Raw genomic sequence first — 14202 nt, forward strand, 5'->3', positions numbered from 1 at the left:
AATCCTATTACGCCCCATTTACAGAGTGGGAGCTCCTCTGTGCCCATGCACATTGCCCCACACAGCTCCTGGGCCTGGTCAGATCCACAGTCAGATGATTAAACATCTCTCATCTGACTACAAGCGACATATTCTTGTCATCTTCAGCTGGATCTGGTGCAATGGCATCTTTCCATGGCAATGGTGGGAGAGCACCATCATTCCGGTACTCAGACCCGGTAAAAACCCTCTTGATGTGGATAGCTATCAGCCCATCAGCCTCACCAACGTTCTTTGTAAGCTGCTGGAACGTATGGTATGTCGGCAGTTGGGTTGGGTCCTGGAGTCATGTGGCTTGCTGGCTCCATGTCAGGGTGGCTTCCGCCAGGATCGCTCTACCACTGCTAATCTTGTGTCCATTGAGTCTGCCATCCAAACAGCCCATTGAGTCTGCCATCCGAACAGCCTCTTCCAGACAGGAACACCTGATTGCGGTCTTTTTTGACTTACGTAAAGCATACAACACGACTTGGCGATGTCATATCCTTGCCACATTGTATGAGTGGGATATCCGGGGACCACTCCCAATTTTTTTCCAAAACTTCCTGTTGCTCCTTACTTTCTGTGTCCAAGTTGGTGACTCCCATAGTTCCGTCCATATCCAGGAGAGTGGAGTCCCGCAGGGGTCTGTATTGAGTGTGTCTCTATTTTTAGTGGCCATTAACGGTCTAGCAGCAGCTGTTGGGCCCTCCATCTCGGCTTCTCTGTATGCAGACGACTTCTGCATTTTGTACTGCTGCTCCAGTACTGTTGTTGCTGAGCGGCGCCTCCAGGGAGCCATCCACAATACGCAATCACGGGCTCTAGCCCATGGCTTCCAGTTTTCAGCCGCAAAGTCGTGTGTCATGCACTTCTGTCGGCGTCGTACTGTTCATCCCTAACCCGCACTTTACCTTATTGATGATCCACTCACTGTAGTGGAGACATATAAATATCTAGGACTGGTTTTCAGCGCTTGATAGACTTGGCTCCCTCATCTTCATCAGCTTAAGCAGAAGTGATGGCAGCACCTCAATGCCCTCTGTTGCCTGAGCAACACCAATTGGGGTGCAGATTGCTGTACGCTGCTGCAGCTCTACAGGGCCCTTGTCCAATCCCGAATTGACTATGGGAGTGTGGTTTATGGTTCGACAGTGCCTTCAGCGTTGCATTTACTCGACCCTGTGCACAACTGTGGGGTTCGATTAGCGACAGGAGCTTTTAGGAAGAGTCCGGTGACCAGCGTACTGGTGGAGGCTGGTGTCCCTCCACTGCAGATCAGATGGGCGCAACTGCTCGCCTATTATGCAGCACACATTCGTAGTTCCCCTTAGCATCCGAATTACCATCTCCTTTTCCCGCCCGCGGCAGTCCATCTCCCGCATCGCCAGCCCAGATTAGGGCTAACGATTGCGGTTGGTGTGCAGTCCCTTCTCTCCGAACTGGAGTCCTTCCCTTTACCGCCTCTACTTGTGGTCCGTTCACATATGCCTCCATGGTGTACGCCTCGGCTGCAGCTTCGTCTGGACCTTTTGCATGGCCCTAAGGACTCGTTTAACCCCGCCACTCTCCGTCGTCACTTCCTCTCGATTCTTGATGAGTTCCGGGGCTCTGAAGTGGTTTACACCGATGGCTCAATGACTGATGGTCACGTAGGCTTCGCAAATGTTCATAGAGGACATGTTGAGCAGCACTCCTTAACAGTTGGCTGCAGTGTCTTCACTGCAGAGCTGGCGGTCATATCTCGTGCTCTTGAGTGCATCCACTCATGCCCTGGTGAGTCATTTCTCCTGTGTACTGACTCATTGAGCAGCCTACAAGCTATTGACCAGTGTTACTCTCGCCACCCTCTGGTAGCGTCCATTCAGGAGTCCATCTATGCCCTGGAACAGTCCTGTGGACCCCAGGACACGTCTGAATCCCTGGAAACGAATTTGCCGACAGGCTGGCCAAACAGGCAATGCATAAACTGCTTCTGGAGATAGGCATCTCCGAAGCTGACCTGCATTCTCTCTGACTCCGCAGGGTTTTCTGGCTTTGGGAGACGGAATGGCATAACAGCACTCACAACAAACTGCGTGTCATTAAGGAGACTATGAATGTGTGGAAGTCTTCCAAGCAGGTCTCTCGCAGGGAATCAGTTGTCCTCTGCCAGCTCTGCATTGGCCATACGTGGCTAACGCAAGGTTACCTACTCCGTCATGAGGATCCACCACAATGTCGCTGTGGCTCCCAAATGACAGTCGTCCACCTCTTGCTGGACCGCCCACTTTTAGCCGCTCTGTGGCAGACTTGTAACTTTCCCTGTATGCTGCCTTCGGTGTTGGGCGACAATGCTTTCGCAGCAGCTTTAGTTTGACATTTTATCTGTGAGAGTGGGTTTTATACTTCTATGTAGGTTTTAGCGCATGTCCTTTGTCCCTCCATGTCCTCCAGCCTAGTGCTTTTAGGGTGGAGGTTTTAATGTGTTGCAGAGTGGCTGGCTTTCTCTTTTTATTCTCGTGGGTGGCCAGCCACTGTAATCTGCTTTCATGTTTTACTCCCTTCTGTTTCTAGCTTCTCTCTGTTTTCTTGTCCTCTTTTAGTGTTCATTTCCTTCCCTTCTTTCTTGTGGCTTTTCCTCTCTTTCCATTTTGTGTTATATGTTTCGTCCGTTTTATTCTCACCCTTGTGGCATTGTTTCCTTAGGAACAAGGTACCGATGACCTCATAGTTTGGTCTCTTCTCCTGTCTTTAAACCAACCAACCAACCAAGCTTGTTTATTGATTTGTTTTGTGAGGAAACTGATGAATTTACATATTTTTCATTTTCTATAGCATTGTGGATTTTGGCACCACATTGTCACTTACTTCGTTGTATATCTCATGGGCATTGTTCTCCAAAAGGTTGAAAGTTGCTGTACAACTCCCAGTGACAGCATTTTTTCTGTGTAGACTATTCTCAGTGGTATAGAAATGAAAGTGTAAGCAAAAAGTTTATATGCCCAAGATGGTAAAGTGTTAATAACGAAATGTATTGTCAAATTAGGTTATATCGTAAAAGAAGCAGACTGTGTTACAGAGTCATAAAAAATTGTGGGCAATCAACTTGGAGAACACTGAGGAGGTTTCAGCGCAGATTCCCTGTACCCGGCAAACCCTGAACAATAAAACAATACTACTTTACTCCAAAAATCAGAAACCACAAAATAGTAGTCATAAATGTAGACATTAGGAAGGTGTAAAACTCCATGAACCAACAACCTTTCAGTAAAATCATGAGGAATCGGGACTAGACAACAAAATACTCATATCCATTCTACACCTCTGACTGATGTACACTCCAGAGTAAAATTTGCAAGGCAGAGCTCTGATGGTTTTGAGACTGAAACAAAGATAAGACAAGGTGGTGTGCTTTCTCCATTTCTCTTCAGTTGAGTCCTTGAATAACTGCTTAGAGAATGGTGCTGGGAATGACTGACTGCACACTTTTACTTGGCCTGTCTGTGATCTGTGGCAGTCAGTTGATTACGAGCCACTCTGGAATGTTAATGGACACTGCTAACATTAGCTACATAAAAGTATTGTGTGCCATAACAGTAAGTAGCCATTACGGATATAGCGTTGATCTATGTGCAGTGTTTTGTGCAATGTTCGTTAATATTATTTACCAAAATGAACAAGAGACTACCTGGTACCTGATCCTTCAGGTGACTCACCATGAACTATTGTCACATCTACAATGCTTACGCATTCGTTTCTTTTATAAGCTGTGAGCTGGCTGCTCTGGGAGGAGGAGGCAAGGCTTGTCTCAGAAGTTAGTGTGATGTGAGCCAATCATGAGCTTCTGCTTCCAGCATCCTCTGCTTAGGGGCCAAGTACAAGTGTGTATGATTAGCAGACTGCTTTAACATCCAGAGAAAGCTCCAGTTGTATCACAAGAGAGAAGGGCCAGAAGTAGGCTGTTAAGCTTTTTAGGCAACATGGAACTAATTGCTGACTTTTTGGAAACTGGTAGCCCAGGTCAGTAGCCTTAATTGGAGTTATTCATGAACCTGCAATAAATTAGTGTATGTAATGCCCCCTTTCCTCCCTCCCCCTCTCCCCCTTTTCACCTGACAGTGGTGCAGGGATTGGAATGCTGCTTACTATAACCTTGATCTTTTTTTATGTAGTATGATGAAAATATTTTATTTAATGTTGTTGTTGTTGTTGTTGTTGTTGTTGTTGTGGTCTTTAGTCCTGATTCTGGTTTGATGCAGCTCTCCATGCTACTCTATCCTGTGCAAGCTTCATCATCTCCCAGTACCTACTGCAACCTACATCCTTCTGAATCTGCTTAGTGTATTCATCTCTTGGTCTACCTCTACGATTTTTACCCTCCACACTGCCCTCCAATACTAAACTGGTGATCCCTTGATGCCTCAGAATATGTCCTACCAACTGATCCCTTCTTCTAGTCAAGCTGTGCCACAAACTTCCCTTCTCCCCAATCCTATTCAATACTTCCTCACTAGTTATGTGATCTACATTCTTCTGTAGCACCACATTTCGAAAGCTTCTATTCTCTTCTTGTCCAAACTATTTATCGTCCATTTTTATTTAATATATCACATAAAACAATAATTCCAACTGAAATGAAATTCTGGCTTACACCATAGTCTACCATAATATCTTAATACACACTTAAACATATCAGGAACATGATAAGTACATCAAGAAAAGTACAGCTCAAACAATGGGAAATCCAGGATGGAATGTAACAATATTATGACAAGGAAAGTTACTGCTCTCTGTGTGGTTTCAGTTGCCGGTACATTTTACTTTACCTACTTCTTTATTTTGAAAGTCGATATTGTGCTAATAAAATAAAAGTATTTTTAATCACATCTGTTCAATACAGTGTCCATATTCACAGGAATTACTGAGATATCTTACCTTACCTTATATTCTTAACTGCAATGAACAACCAGGTACTTTTCCAAATCCTCTGCAGTTCATAGAATGTTGCTGATCAGCAAGAAAGTTTCTGTAGGAGTAAGACGATCACTCCACATCACAGAATGTTGATGGTGCAAATTTTTGGAGATGAAATATTCCTGGAGAGATGTCTTTTCTGTCACAGGGGATATTGTATATCTTAGCAACAGTTGAGCAGTCTGGATAGTTTGCCAAAACAGCATAATACTGATACACTACCCTCTCCCCATTATCAGCTTTAATGTCAGTCAGTTTCCAGTTGAAATTCTCTACAATTTCTACAAAAGCAATGCTGGACTCTAATTCTTTAATGCTGTTGGCAAGGAAGCCAAAGTTGCTTTGGATGTAGATTGAGCATTTTAGGCTTTAGGTTCAGTGAAAGTATTTTGTACCTCTCATACTAAAAGTGAATATTGTCTCAGAAATTAATTAATCACAGTTTTCATGGCTTGAAAATGTTAATTATAAAAACAGGATAAGGCAGCAGTTTTGTGTAGAGTTACACATGTCCTGAGACTTTGAGAAAGACTTCTTGAAGTATGAAATTATTTTATTTATATCTGGGTATCTGCTGTGCACTTTTGACGATATGTTACAGTAGGTAGGCCAGATAGATGAAGTGGATTAAATGTGGATAGAACCTATGTAGGCCCTGGCACTCAAATACACAACAAGAACTTCTTGAATTCCCTCAGGCTACAGCACTTTAAGACAGTAATTCACAAAATGAGTTACTGTTGAATGATTTTTGTATTTCCAACACTTTATCGGAAATCAATAATGGCTTTGAGGGTTCTTCCCCATCAAGTTTGTCAACAACGAGACTGCCATTGAAATGTCCATGTGCATCCATTGCTTTGTTGATGGCTATCCACATATGGTGGTTATTTATATGATGCCACATGCTTTTTAGGGCCTCCTGGTAACAAAACTCTAAATAGTTTCTCCATGCACCTGATTCATCAAGAATCTGTGGCTCACAGTACTTTTGTGGAAATATGCAAAATTCAGACAAGTGAAGTTTGTGCCATGGAATGTTCGAAGAAACCATAGTGGTTGCTATTTAGACATTTGTACTGCTTTGTTCTTTGTGTACACATCAATATGTGTCTGTTCCTGAAGTTGTGATTTCATACAACATTCAATCTGCTTATTGCACACTCACTATAGAAAAATCCCACCATCAGTAGTGAAAGCATTGCCCATTATAACCAAAATAATTTAAGTAATAATTTTCGATGCCACAGGAGTCGTCATAAAAACTGACAGTTATGGGCTCTTAAGAAATACTACTTGGCAAACTTTTCTTGGTGCATGTTCTTTCTTGTTCCATTTGGTAGAAGTGCTACTAGTTGAAAAACTCTCGGCCACTAGTCGTTCGTTTAGTCTACTGCCAAGGTTGACAGCACATGAAGCCCTTTACTACACTCAGTAATGGCTTTTACATATGATTCCCTTTTAAGAAAAGGAATTCTAAATCATAGAAAATTAAGCATACGCACATCTTTCATAATGCAATGTAAAGTACAAATAGCCACATTTTATAGAACTAGAATCTGAGTTTTAGAAATAATTTATGGTAGGTTGCATGTGCATTTTTTCTAACTGAATGGTCTTGTGAGGATGTGTGGAAATATGAAGGGTAAAAATGAAATAATAATTAATTTTATCTAGCATAAAGGTAAAAATATGTAACAGTGTGTAATTATAGTGAAATATGTAAAATTATATAATTGTAAAATGAAATATATTGTCATTGATTACACTGTTTGTGAACATTTACTCTTTCTACATGCGTTAGAGTGAAAGAAAAGAAGATGTAATTACATAAAAAATTTGTTTTTGATGATTAATGATCTGCGAAATCTAAGTACTCTGAAGAGTAGATGCGTAACCAGTCTGGGACAATTGGTACCATCGTTGACATAGGTATTTTTGATTTAAGTAAGAAATCACATGATGGCAGTGATACAGACATGAAGAACCATTTCTGGGTGAAGATAATTCTTTTTGCTGAAATGACGAGGAACTCTTAAAAACATGATTATGACATGATGCAGTAAATGACCAATAATATTGACAACATGTATTAAGTAACTAAGGCTTAAAATAATTATTTCAATAATTATGATAATAAAATTGGATGAAATTATAATAAAGGAAGATGATTATATGATAAAACTTTGAACATAGCTGCTAAGATTCAGTGACGGTGTCAGAATTATATTAGAACAAATAAGCCCTCGGTCACAAATATTAAGTCAAAATTGACCAGGTTTCGACACTACTATGACGCTCATAGTACCGTCGAAATCTGGTCAATTTTGACTTAATATTTGTGACCAAGGGCTTATTTGTTCTAATATGATTATATGCTTCTTTATATTACAAGACTGTCACATAACAGCTATATTTAGGAATATTGGTCATGACATTACTGCTGTAGTTTGTCATTCATAAGTTTGGAAGAGTGGAAGCTTTGATGCCTCTTAATAGTGTAACATTTCACAGAATTTTTCAAAATTATGGTTTGAGTCTGATTGCATGTGTCAAATTCGAGGCAGTTTCTTTTCCTATCATGAATTGAGAGCGGAGAGTACATGCACTCCCAGCTAGAAGGACAAAAGCCCATAACACCAGTATGCCACAATTGGGGAAGAGATTTAAATAATAGGAAAATTATTAACTTCTGATTATCCTAATCAGATGGCTTTTCTTATTTAGATCTTCAGTGGTTTTCATATTTGTATCCAGAAGATGATCTGGACATTGCCTTCTGTCTCTGAAGTTGTTATTAATTCATTGTCCAGTTTTTGTTGATGTACCATGATTATATTGCTGATAGAAATTTCTAATAATGTATGAAGGTGTTGTCACATTGAGTTGATGTTGAGTATTAGTGACACTTAGTAAGTTGAATGTGTTGGATTGTAGATTCAGGTTAAAACGTAGCTTGAGACTCAATTTGTTTAAGCATTGAAATATTTTAGATTTCTCTCGTCTGTGAAAGGAGTACATTTCTCTTATGCTTTTTGTGAATTATTATTAGGTCAAGTCCTATCCTTATGGCTTGGTGGCTGAGTGTTTAAGTGCCACAGATCCAAAGATCGCAAGCTCAGTCGCCAGTTAATTGTAAGATTTTTATCAGTCACTATCACGTCTTTCACCACTGGCAATGTTTATTGATGTGAAAAATGCCAAGTTGCACTGTGGTCCAGAAACTGTGGGTCCCCCTATAATTAGCTGGATAAATCCGTTCAAAGGTTGGGGGAAGGCATCAGCATACCACCTCCAACAGGACCATGCCTAGTACACCACTGTGGTGTTCAAAACAATCTTTGGATTGATGACTGCTTTACTTTATTCCTATCCTTATAAAAGCATACTTATATATTCTGTGTATTTGTATAGTTTTGATCTACTTATTTTCATTGTATTATGATGAAAAATCCTATATCATTTTAAGAGGATTCCTAGCTGAATAAGTAACTAAGTTAGTGCTGTACCTGATTTTATAATTAAAATTTGTATTTATGTGTTAATATTATTCGTACATGAACCATATTTTTTTACTATATGAGCTACTCCTGTTATTTGTCTCCATGTTTGCTTACAGTGACAGTTAATCATCTGCCCACTTTAGATCATTTTGTGCCATTACCTCATTAAAATGATATGTATTATAGTACAGATGTTTCTGGATCTTTTTAGGTCACAGTTTCCTGTGCCAAAACAGACTCCATTAGTATCAACTGCAATTCCTTCTTGGCAGATGCCTCAAAAAGAGGAAGGTGGTACAGGGGTGCAATCCAAGACTGAAGGCGTCAGTGATGAGGCTTGTGGATCAGGCTCAAGTGATCCTGAAATGATAAATAACAATGGAAGTGATAGCAGTATGGAGTTAATCAGAGAATAGCATCTCGTAACGATGTAGCAATAAATGTGGCATCTTGTAGTTCAGAAACACTGTAATTTGCCATATATTATAGTGACACATTATCAATACTTTAAATGACTGCCATAAAATAAGTCATTGCTCAATGATTTTGTAAAACAAAAGTTTTCAGAGCACCAGCAGTGCAGTTTTTTTTTTTTTAAAAAAACCTATTTTTTAAAATATTTTGTAATGTTGCTATATTTGTTATAGCTCATGGGCATTCCATTTCATTATTTCCATTGTGACTGACTGCAATGGTTTGTAATATTTGAATTTATTGAGTATCGATTTCAAGCAGTGTGTTGTGATATTTCTCATGGCAGGTAGTCATTAGTACATATAAAATCAAAGGTATCTTGAACCAAACTTCATTTGTTGTTTGTGTATGGTTCTCGATATCACAGGTGCGGGAAAATAAATTTTATTGCATACATTAGTGTGAATTCCATATGCTGCATTTAAGTCTTGTAATCATCTGTTCGATTGTGAAGAAGTGCAGTGTAAGATTAATGAATTGATAGCTGGCATTTCACCGATGCTCAATGCTTGCTCCTTCTCCTGCCATCTTCCCCATTGAGAAGTGACAATCTGTAATCTACCTGTTAGTCCAGTTTCCTCCATCTTTTTATTTTCCTTTAATCAAGCTCAGTAATATTTGGTTCCACTAGCTAGTGTTTTTACTATCTTTTTGATTATTTGTGTTCCGTCCTTTAGCCTGGTAAATACTTTCAAGTTGTTTTAACCAATGTCTGACCACAGTTCCACTTAGGAGATTGTATACAGAGTAAATAAATTTTTCATCTTGCAGTAAAGTTTTTGCCAGTTGGGCTGTTAGTAAAGTGTGAATAAAGTATTGTATCTTGTACAAGATATAATTTGTAAATAAAATGGAATTTAATGTGGAGTATGTTAAACTGTTGCTTTAGTATATCCCTTACTTCATTTTGCAGCTTCTCAGAAAATATTTTGCAGATTGAAGATGATGGAGAATCCTCTTCTGATGGCCACAAGTGACCAAAGTTAAATCTATACTACTGTATAAAGACAAATCAGTGTTTAACATTCTTACCATAAACCTCAAAGTTGTTGACTGATTCGCTTCAAATGATCAGACAGGTATAGGCTATGTTTCCTTTTTAATATTCATGGTACATAAAAAGAAAATCTGTACTATTACTATGTAAATACAGTTTGTTGTTTAAGGTTTTTACCAAACATCTCAAAATGTTCTTGACCAATTTACTTAAAATTTTTACATGATACTCTAATAAACCTACAGATGCACATAGGCTACACATGCTATATAAACACATATATATTACATGAATGGGGAAATGTTAGCAAAAATACCAAGAAGTTCTTGACTGATTTACTTCAAATATTTACATGATGAACATTCCAACAGATACAGGCTTTGTTACCAAAAACCTCTAAAAGTACTTGGCTTGTTTATTTTAAACTTTTATACAATTCTCTAATAAACATGCAGATGGATACAGACTACATATTTTTAATATATACAAAATATAAATAAACAGGTGATGTATAAAGGGGAAACATTGTTACCAAAACTCTCAAAAAATTTTTGATTGATTTATTTCAAATTTTCACATGATACTGTAATGAACATTTGGACTGGTGCAGGGTCTATAGTCTTTAAATATATTACACATATTTCAATATACATGTAATATGTATAGTTGGGACATTGTTATCAAAGCTCTTGAAAAGATCTTGATTGATTTACTTCAAATTTCTACATGATACTCTAATATATATTCAGATGCCATAAGCTGTACATTTTTAAGATTGACAATGTACAGGTTTTCTGTTAAAGCCAACTGTGAGAAAGAAAATGCTGTGCAATGAAAATGTGAAGTTTCTCACAGTCGGCTTCAACTATGGTAGGAGGGCATGTAAACCATTAGATAAATTGTTTCTCCCAAATTTATTCTTTCTCCTTTTATATGTTTCCAATGAATAATTGTAGACACAACAATTTAAAATCCAGGATGGACTGTAACAATATTATGAGAGGGAAAGTTGCTACTCACCATATAGTGGAGATGCTAAGTCACAGATAGGCAAGACAAAAAGACTCTCACAATTATAGCTTTCGGCTGTTAAGGCCTTTGTCAACAATAGACACACACACACACACACACACACACACACACACACACACACACAAACGTGCATCTCGCATTCGGGAGGACGGTGGTTCAAACCCGCGTCCAGCCATCCTGATTTAGGTTTTCCGCGATTTCCTTAAATCGCTCCAGGCAAATGCCGGAATGGTTCCTTTGAAAGGGCATGGCCAAATTCCTTCCCCGTCCTTCCCTAATCCGATGAGACCGATGACCTCGCTGTTTGGTCTCTTCCCCCAAACAACCCAACCCAAGTGCTCATGCAAACCCAACTCTGACACATGACTGCAGTCTTGGACAACTGAAACCACACTGCCCACTGTGGTTTCAGTTGCCCGAGACTGCTATTCTCAAAATATTGTAGACACAACAATGTGTTGCTTTGCTTTCTTCCTCCCCGTCAATTGTACAAAAAAACAGGAAAGTGGTACTTATGGCTTATCAGCTTGTGATTAGAGTACTACTATTTAATCTGAATCGTCTGAAACTTTGTAAACTTACCCATTCACAAATTAAAATAATTCGAATTACTGCCACTGAAGCTACTACCTTAGTAAGAACTTAACAAGGTAATTCTGTTGGTGCTCCATAAAATTTGAAGTGTGAGGACTGGGATTTCAGAAAGATTGTGAAATAATAGCTAATTAAAGATAAACAAGTTTGTCACAGTATCATTAAGACTTAATTAAATAAATGAAAATGAAGGAAAATGTGAAGCAGTTTCAGAAATGCAGATCGTTAGAAGAGATGGCTAATGCACATGCCTGTGTTCTGCAGCATTGAAACAATGTATTAGGTTTGAATGATCGAGGAAGTGATTTGTAGTCATTGAGCTGTGGCCTGTTATTGTGTAGATTAGATTAGATTAGATTAGATTAGATTAGATTAATACTAGTTCCATGGATCATGAATACGATATTTCGTAATGATGTGGAACGAGTCGAATTTTCCAATACATGACATAATTAGGTTAATTTAACAACATACTTAAGTTAATATAACAACTTTATTTTTTTGTGTGGTTCTTTTTTTTTTAATAATTTTTTTTCTTAATTTATATCTAAAAATTCCTCTATGGAGTAGAAGGAGTTGTCATTCAGAAATTCTTTTAATTTCTTCTTAAATACTTGTTGGTTATCTGTCAGACTTTTGATACTATTTGGTAAGTGACCAAAGACTTTAGTGCCAGTATAATTCACCCCTTTCTGTGCCAAAGTTAGATTTAATCTTGAATAGTGAAGATCGTCCTTTCTCCTAGTATTGTAGTTATGCACACTGCTATTACTTTTGAATTGGGTTTGGTTGTTGATAACAAATTTCATAAGAGAGTATATATACTGAGAAGCTACTGTGAATATCCCTAGATCCTTAAATAAATGTCTGCAGGATGATCTTGGGTGGACTCCAGCTATTATTCTGATTACACGCTTTTGTGCAATAAATACTTTATTCCTCAGTGATGAATTACCCCAAAATATGATGCCATATGAAAGCAATGAGTGAAAATAGGCGTAGTAAGCTAATTTACTAAGATGTTTATCACCAAAATTTGCAATGACCCTTATTGCATAAGTAGCTGAACTCAAACGTTTCAACAGATCATCAATGTGTTTCTTCCAATTTAATCTCTCATCAATCGACATACCTAAAAATTTGGAATATTCTACCTTAGCTATATGCTTCTGATTAAGGTCTATATTTATTAGTGGCGTCATACCATTCACTGTACGGAACTGTATGTACTGTGTCTTATCAAAATTCAGTGAGAGTCCGTTTACAAGGAACCACTTAGTAATTTTCTGAAAGACAGTATTGACAATTTCATCAGATAATTCTTGTTTCTCAGGTGTGATTACTATACTTGTATCATCAGCAAAGAGAACTAACTTTGCCTCTTCATGAATATAGAATGGCAAGTCATTAATATATAATAAGAACAACAAAGGACCCAAAACTGACCCTTGTGGAACACCATTCTTGATAGTTCCCCAGTTTGAGGAATGTGCTGATCTTTGCATGTTACGAGAACTACTTATTTCAACTTTCTGCACTCTTCCAGTTAGGTACGAATTAAACCATTTGTGCACTGTCCCACTCATGCCACAATACTTGAGCTTGTCTAGCAGAATTTCATGATTTACACAATCAAATTTACACAATCAAAAGCCTGATGTCAAAGACCGGGGTGTGGATTTGAATCTAAAATGGGCTAAATCATTCTTAAAGACCTACAAGGGGCTAAATTGGGCTTAAACAGAAGAAGCACAGGCTAAAGAGGACTTTTGAAGAAAAAGTGTTTTAAATAGATTTCCAAATTAACTCCAAGGAAAAACAATAAAGTGAATTTGCACATTTTATGAAAAATCGTAATGCATAAATTTATACACAGCACTGAAATCAAGAATGTGTATGACGCAGTGGCACTTGTCTTTGTAACCCGATAATGTGTCAGCACTCTGCTGCATCATACACGTGATTATAGTTATTTCCATTGTTTGGAAGGTACATGAAATACAGCCCACACTGAAACCAACACTGTGTATGATGCGCTGTTGCTGCATTGTCACTCTGAGAATATGTCCATGCGCTGCTGCACTGGGACAATCCTAGCCAGCCCTTACTTAAATGCGTCCAACAATGGAGAGGTATATTAAGAGAACAAATTGGTGACACTTAAGTCTGTTTATTATTGTAGGTATGAAGTAAAGTTGTTGTTGTTGTTGTGAGTTGACTCGCACAGAGTAGTGAGATTTAAGTGTAATTTTGTCATGCCTAATCAGAAATTGTCAAGAACTGGTCTTTTGTAACAGGGGATTGAGGAAGACTACAATTTCACAACTGTTGACCGAGTAATTTTTGTGCCAAGCCTATTAAAAACAAGTATATAAATACATGTTATTATTATCATTCATTTTATTTACCAATCTTCTTGCTAGTCTTCTGATTTCAGATTTTCAAATCAAAATTTAAAATTAGTTTACTGACATGCATATGTGATTCAACTGAAGCTGTCATTTATCATGGTCACATTCTTATTTTGCAGTTACTGTCACATTTTTAGTGTTTGTTTGTTTGTTTTAATTTCATGTAAGCCATGATAAAAAGTCACTTTTCCTTCAAGACAAAGATTCCACATCTCAG

The 14202-nt window shown here is 38.2% G+C and overlaps 1 protein-coding gene across 2 annotated transcripts in view; it reads left to right on the top strand.

The window, feature by feature from the left end:
- Positions 1-9066, top strand: part of LOC126174758 (peroxisomal membrane protein PEX14) — a 65965-nt gene extending 56899 nt beyond the window's left edge. For both annotated transcript variants that reach the window (XM_049921088.1, XM_049921087.1), the window contains one exon: positions 8689-9066. In XM_049921088.1, the coding sequence (XP_049777045.1) occupies positions 8689-8893 (205 nt within the window). In that variant the 3' untranslated portion in view covers positions 8894-9066. The remainder of the gene's footprint in view (positions 1-8688) is intronic.
- The last annotated feature ends 5136 nt before the right edge of the window (positions 9067-14202 follow it).

The sequence above is a fragment of the Schistocerca cancellata genome, chromosome 3 (assembly GCF_023864275.1).
Source record: "Schistocerca cancellata isolate TAMUIC-IGC-003103 chromosome 3, iqSchCanc2.1, whole genome shotgun sequence".
NCBI classification, from domain to species: Eukaryota; Metazoa; Arthropoda; class Insecta; order Orthoptera; family Acrididae; genus Schistocerca; species Schistocerca cancellata.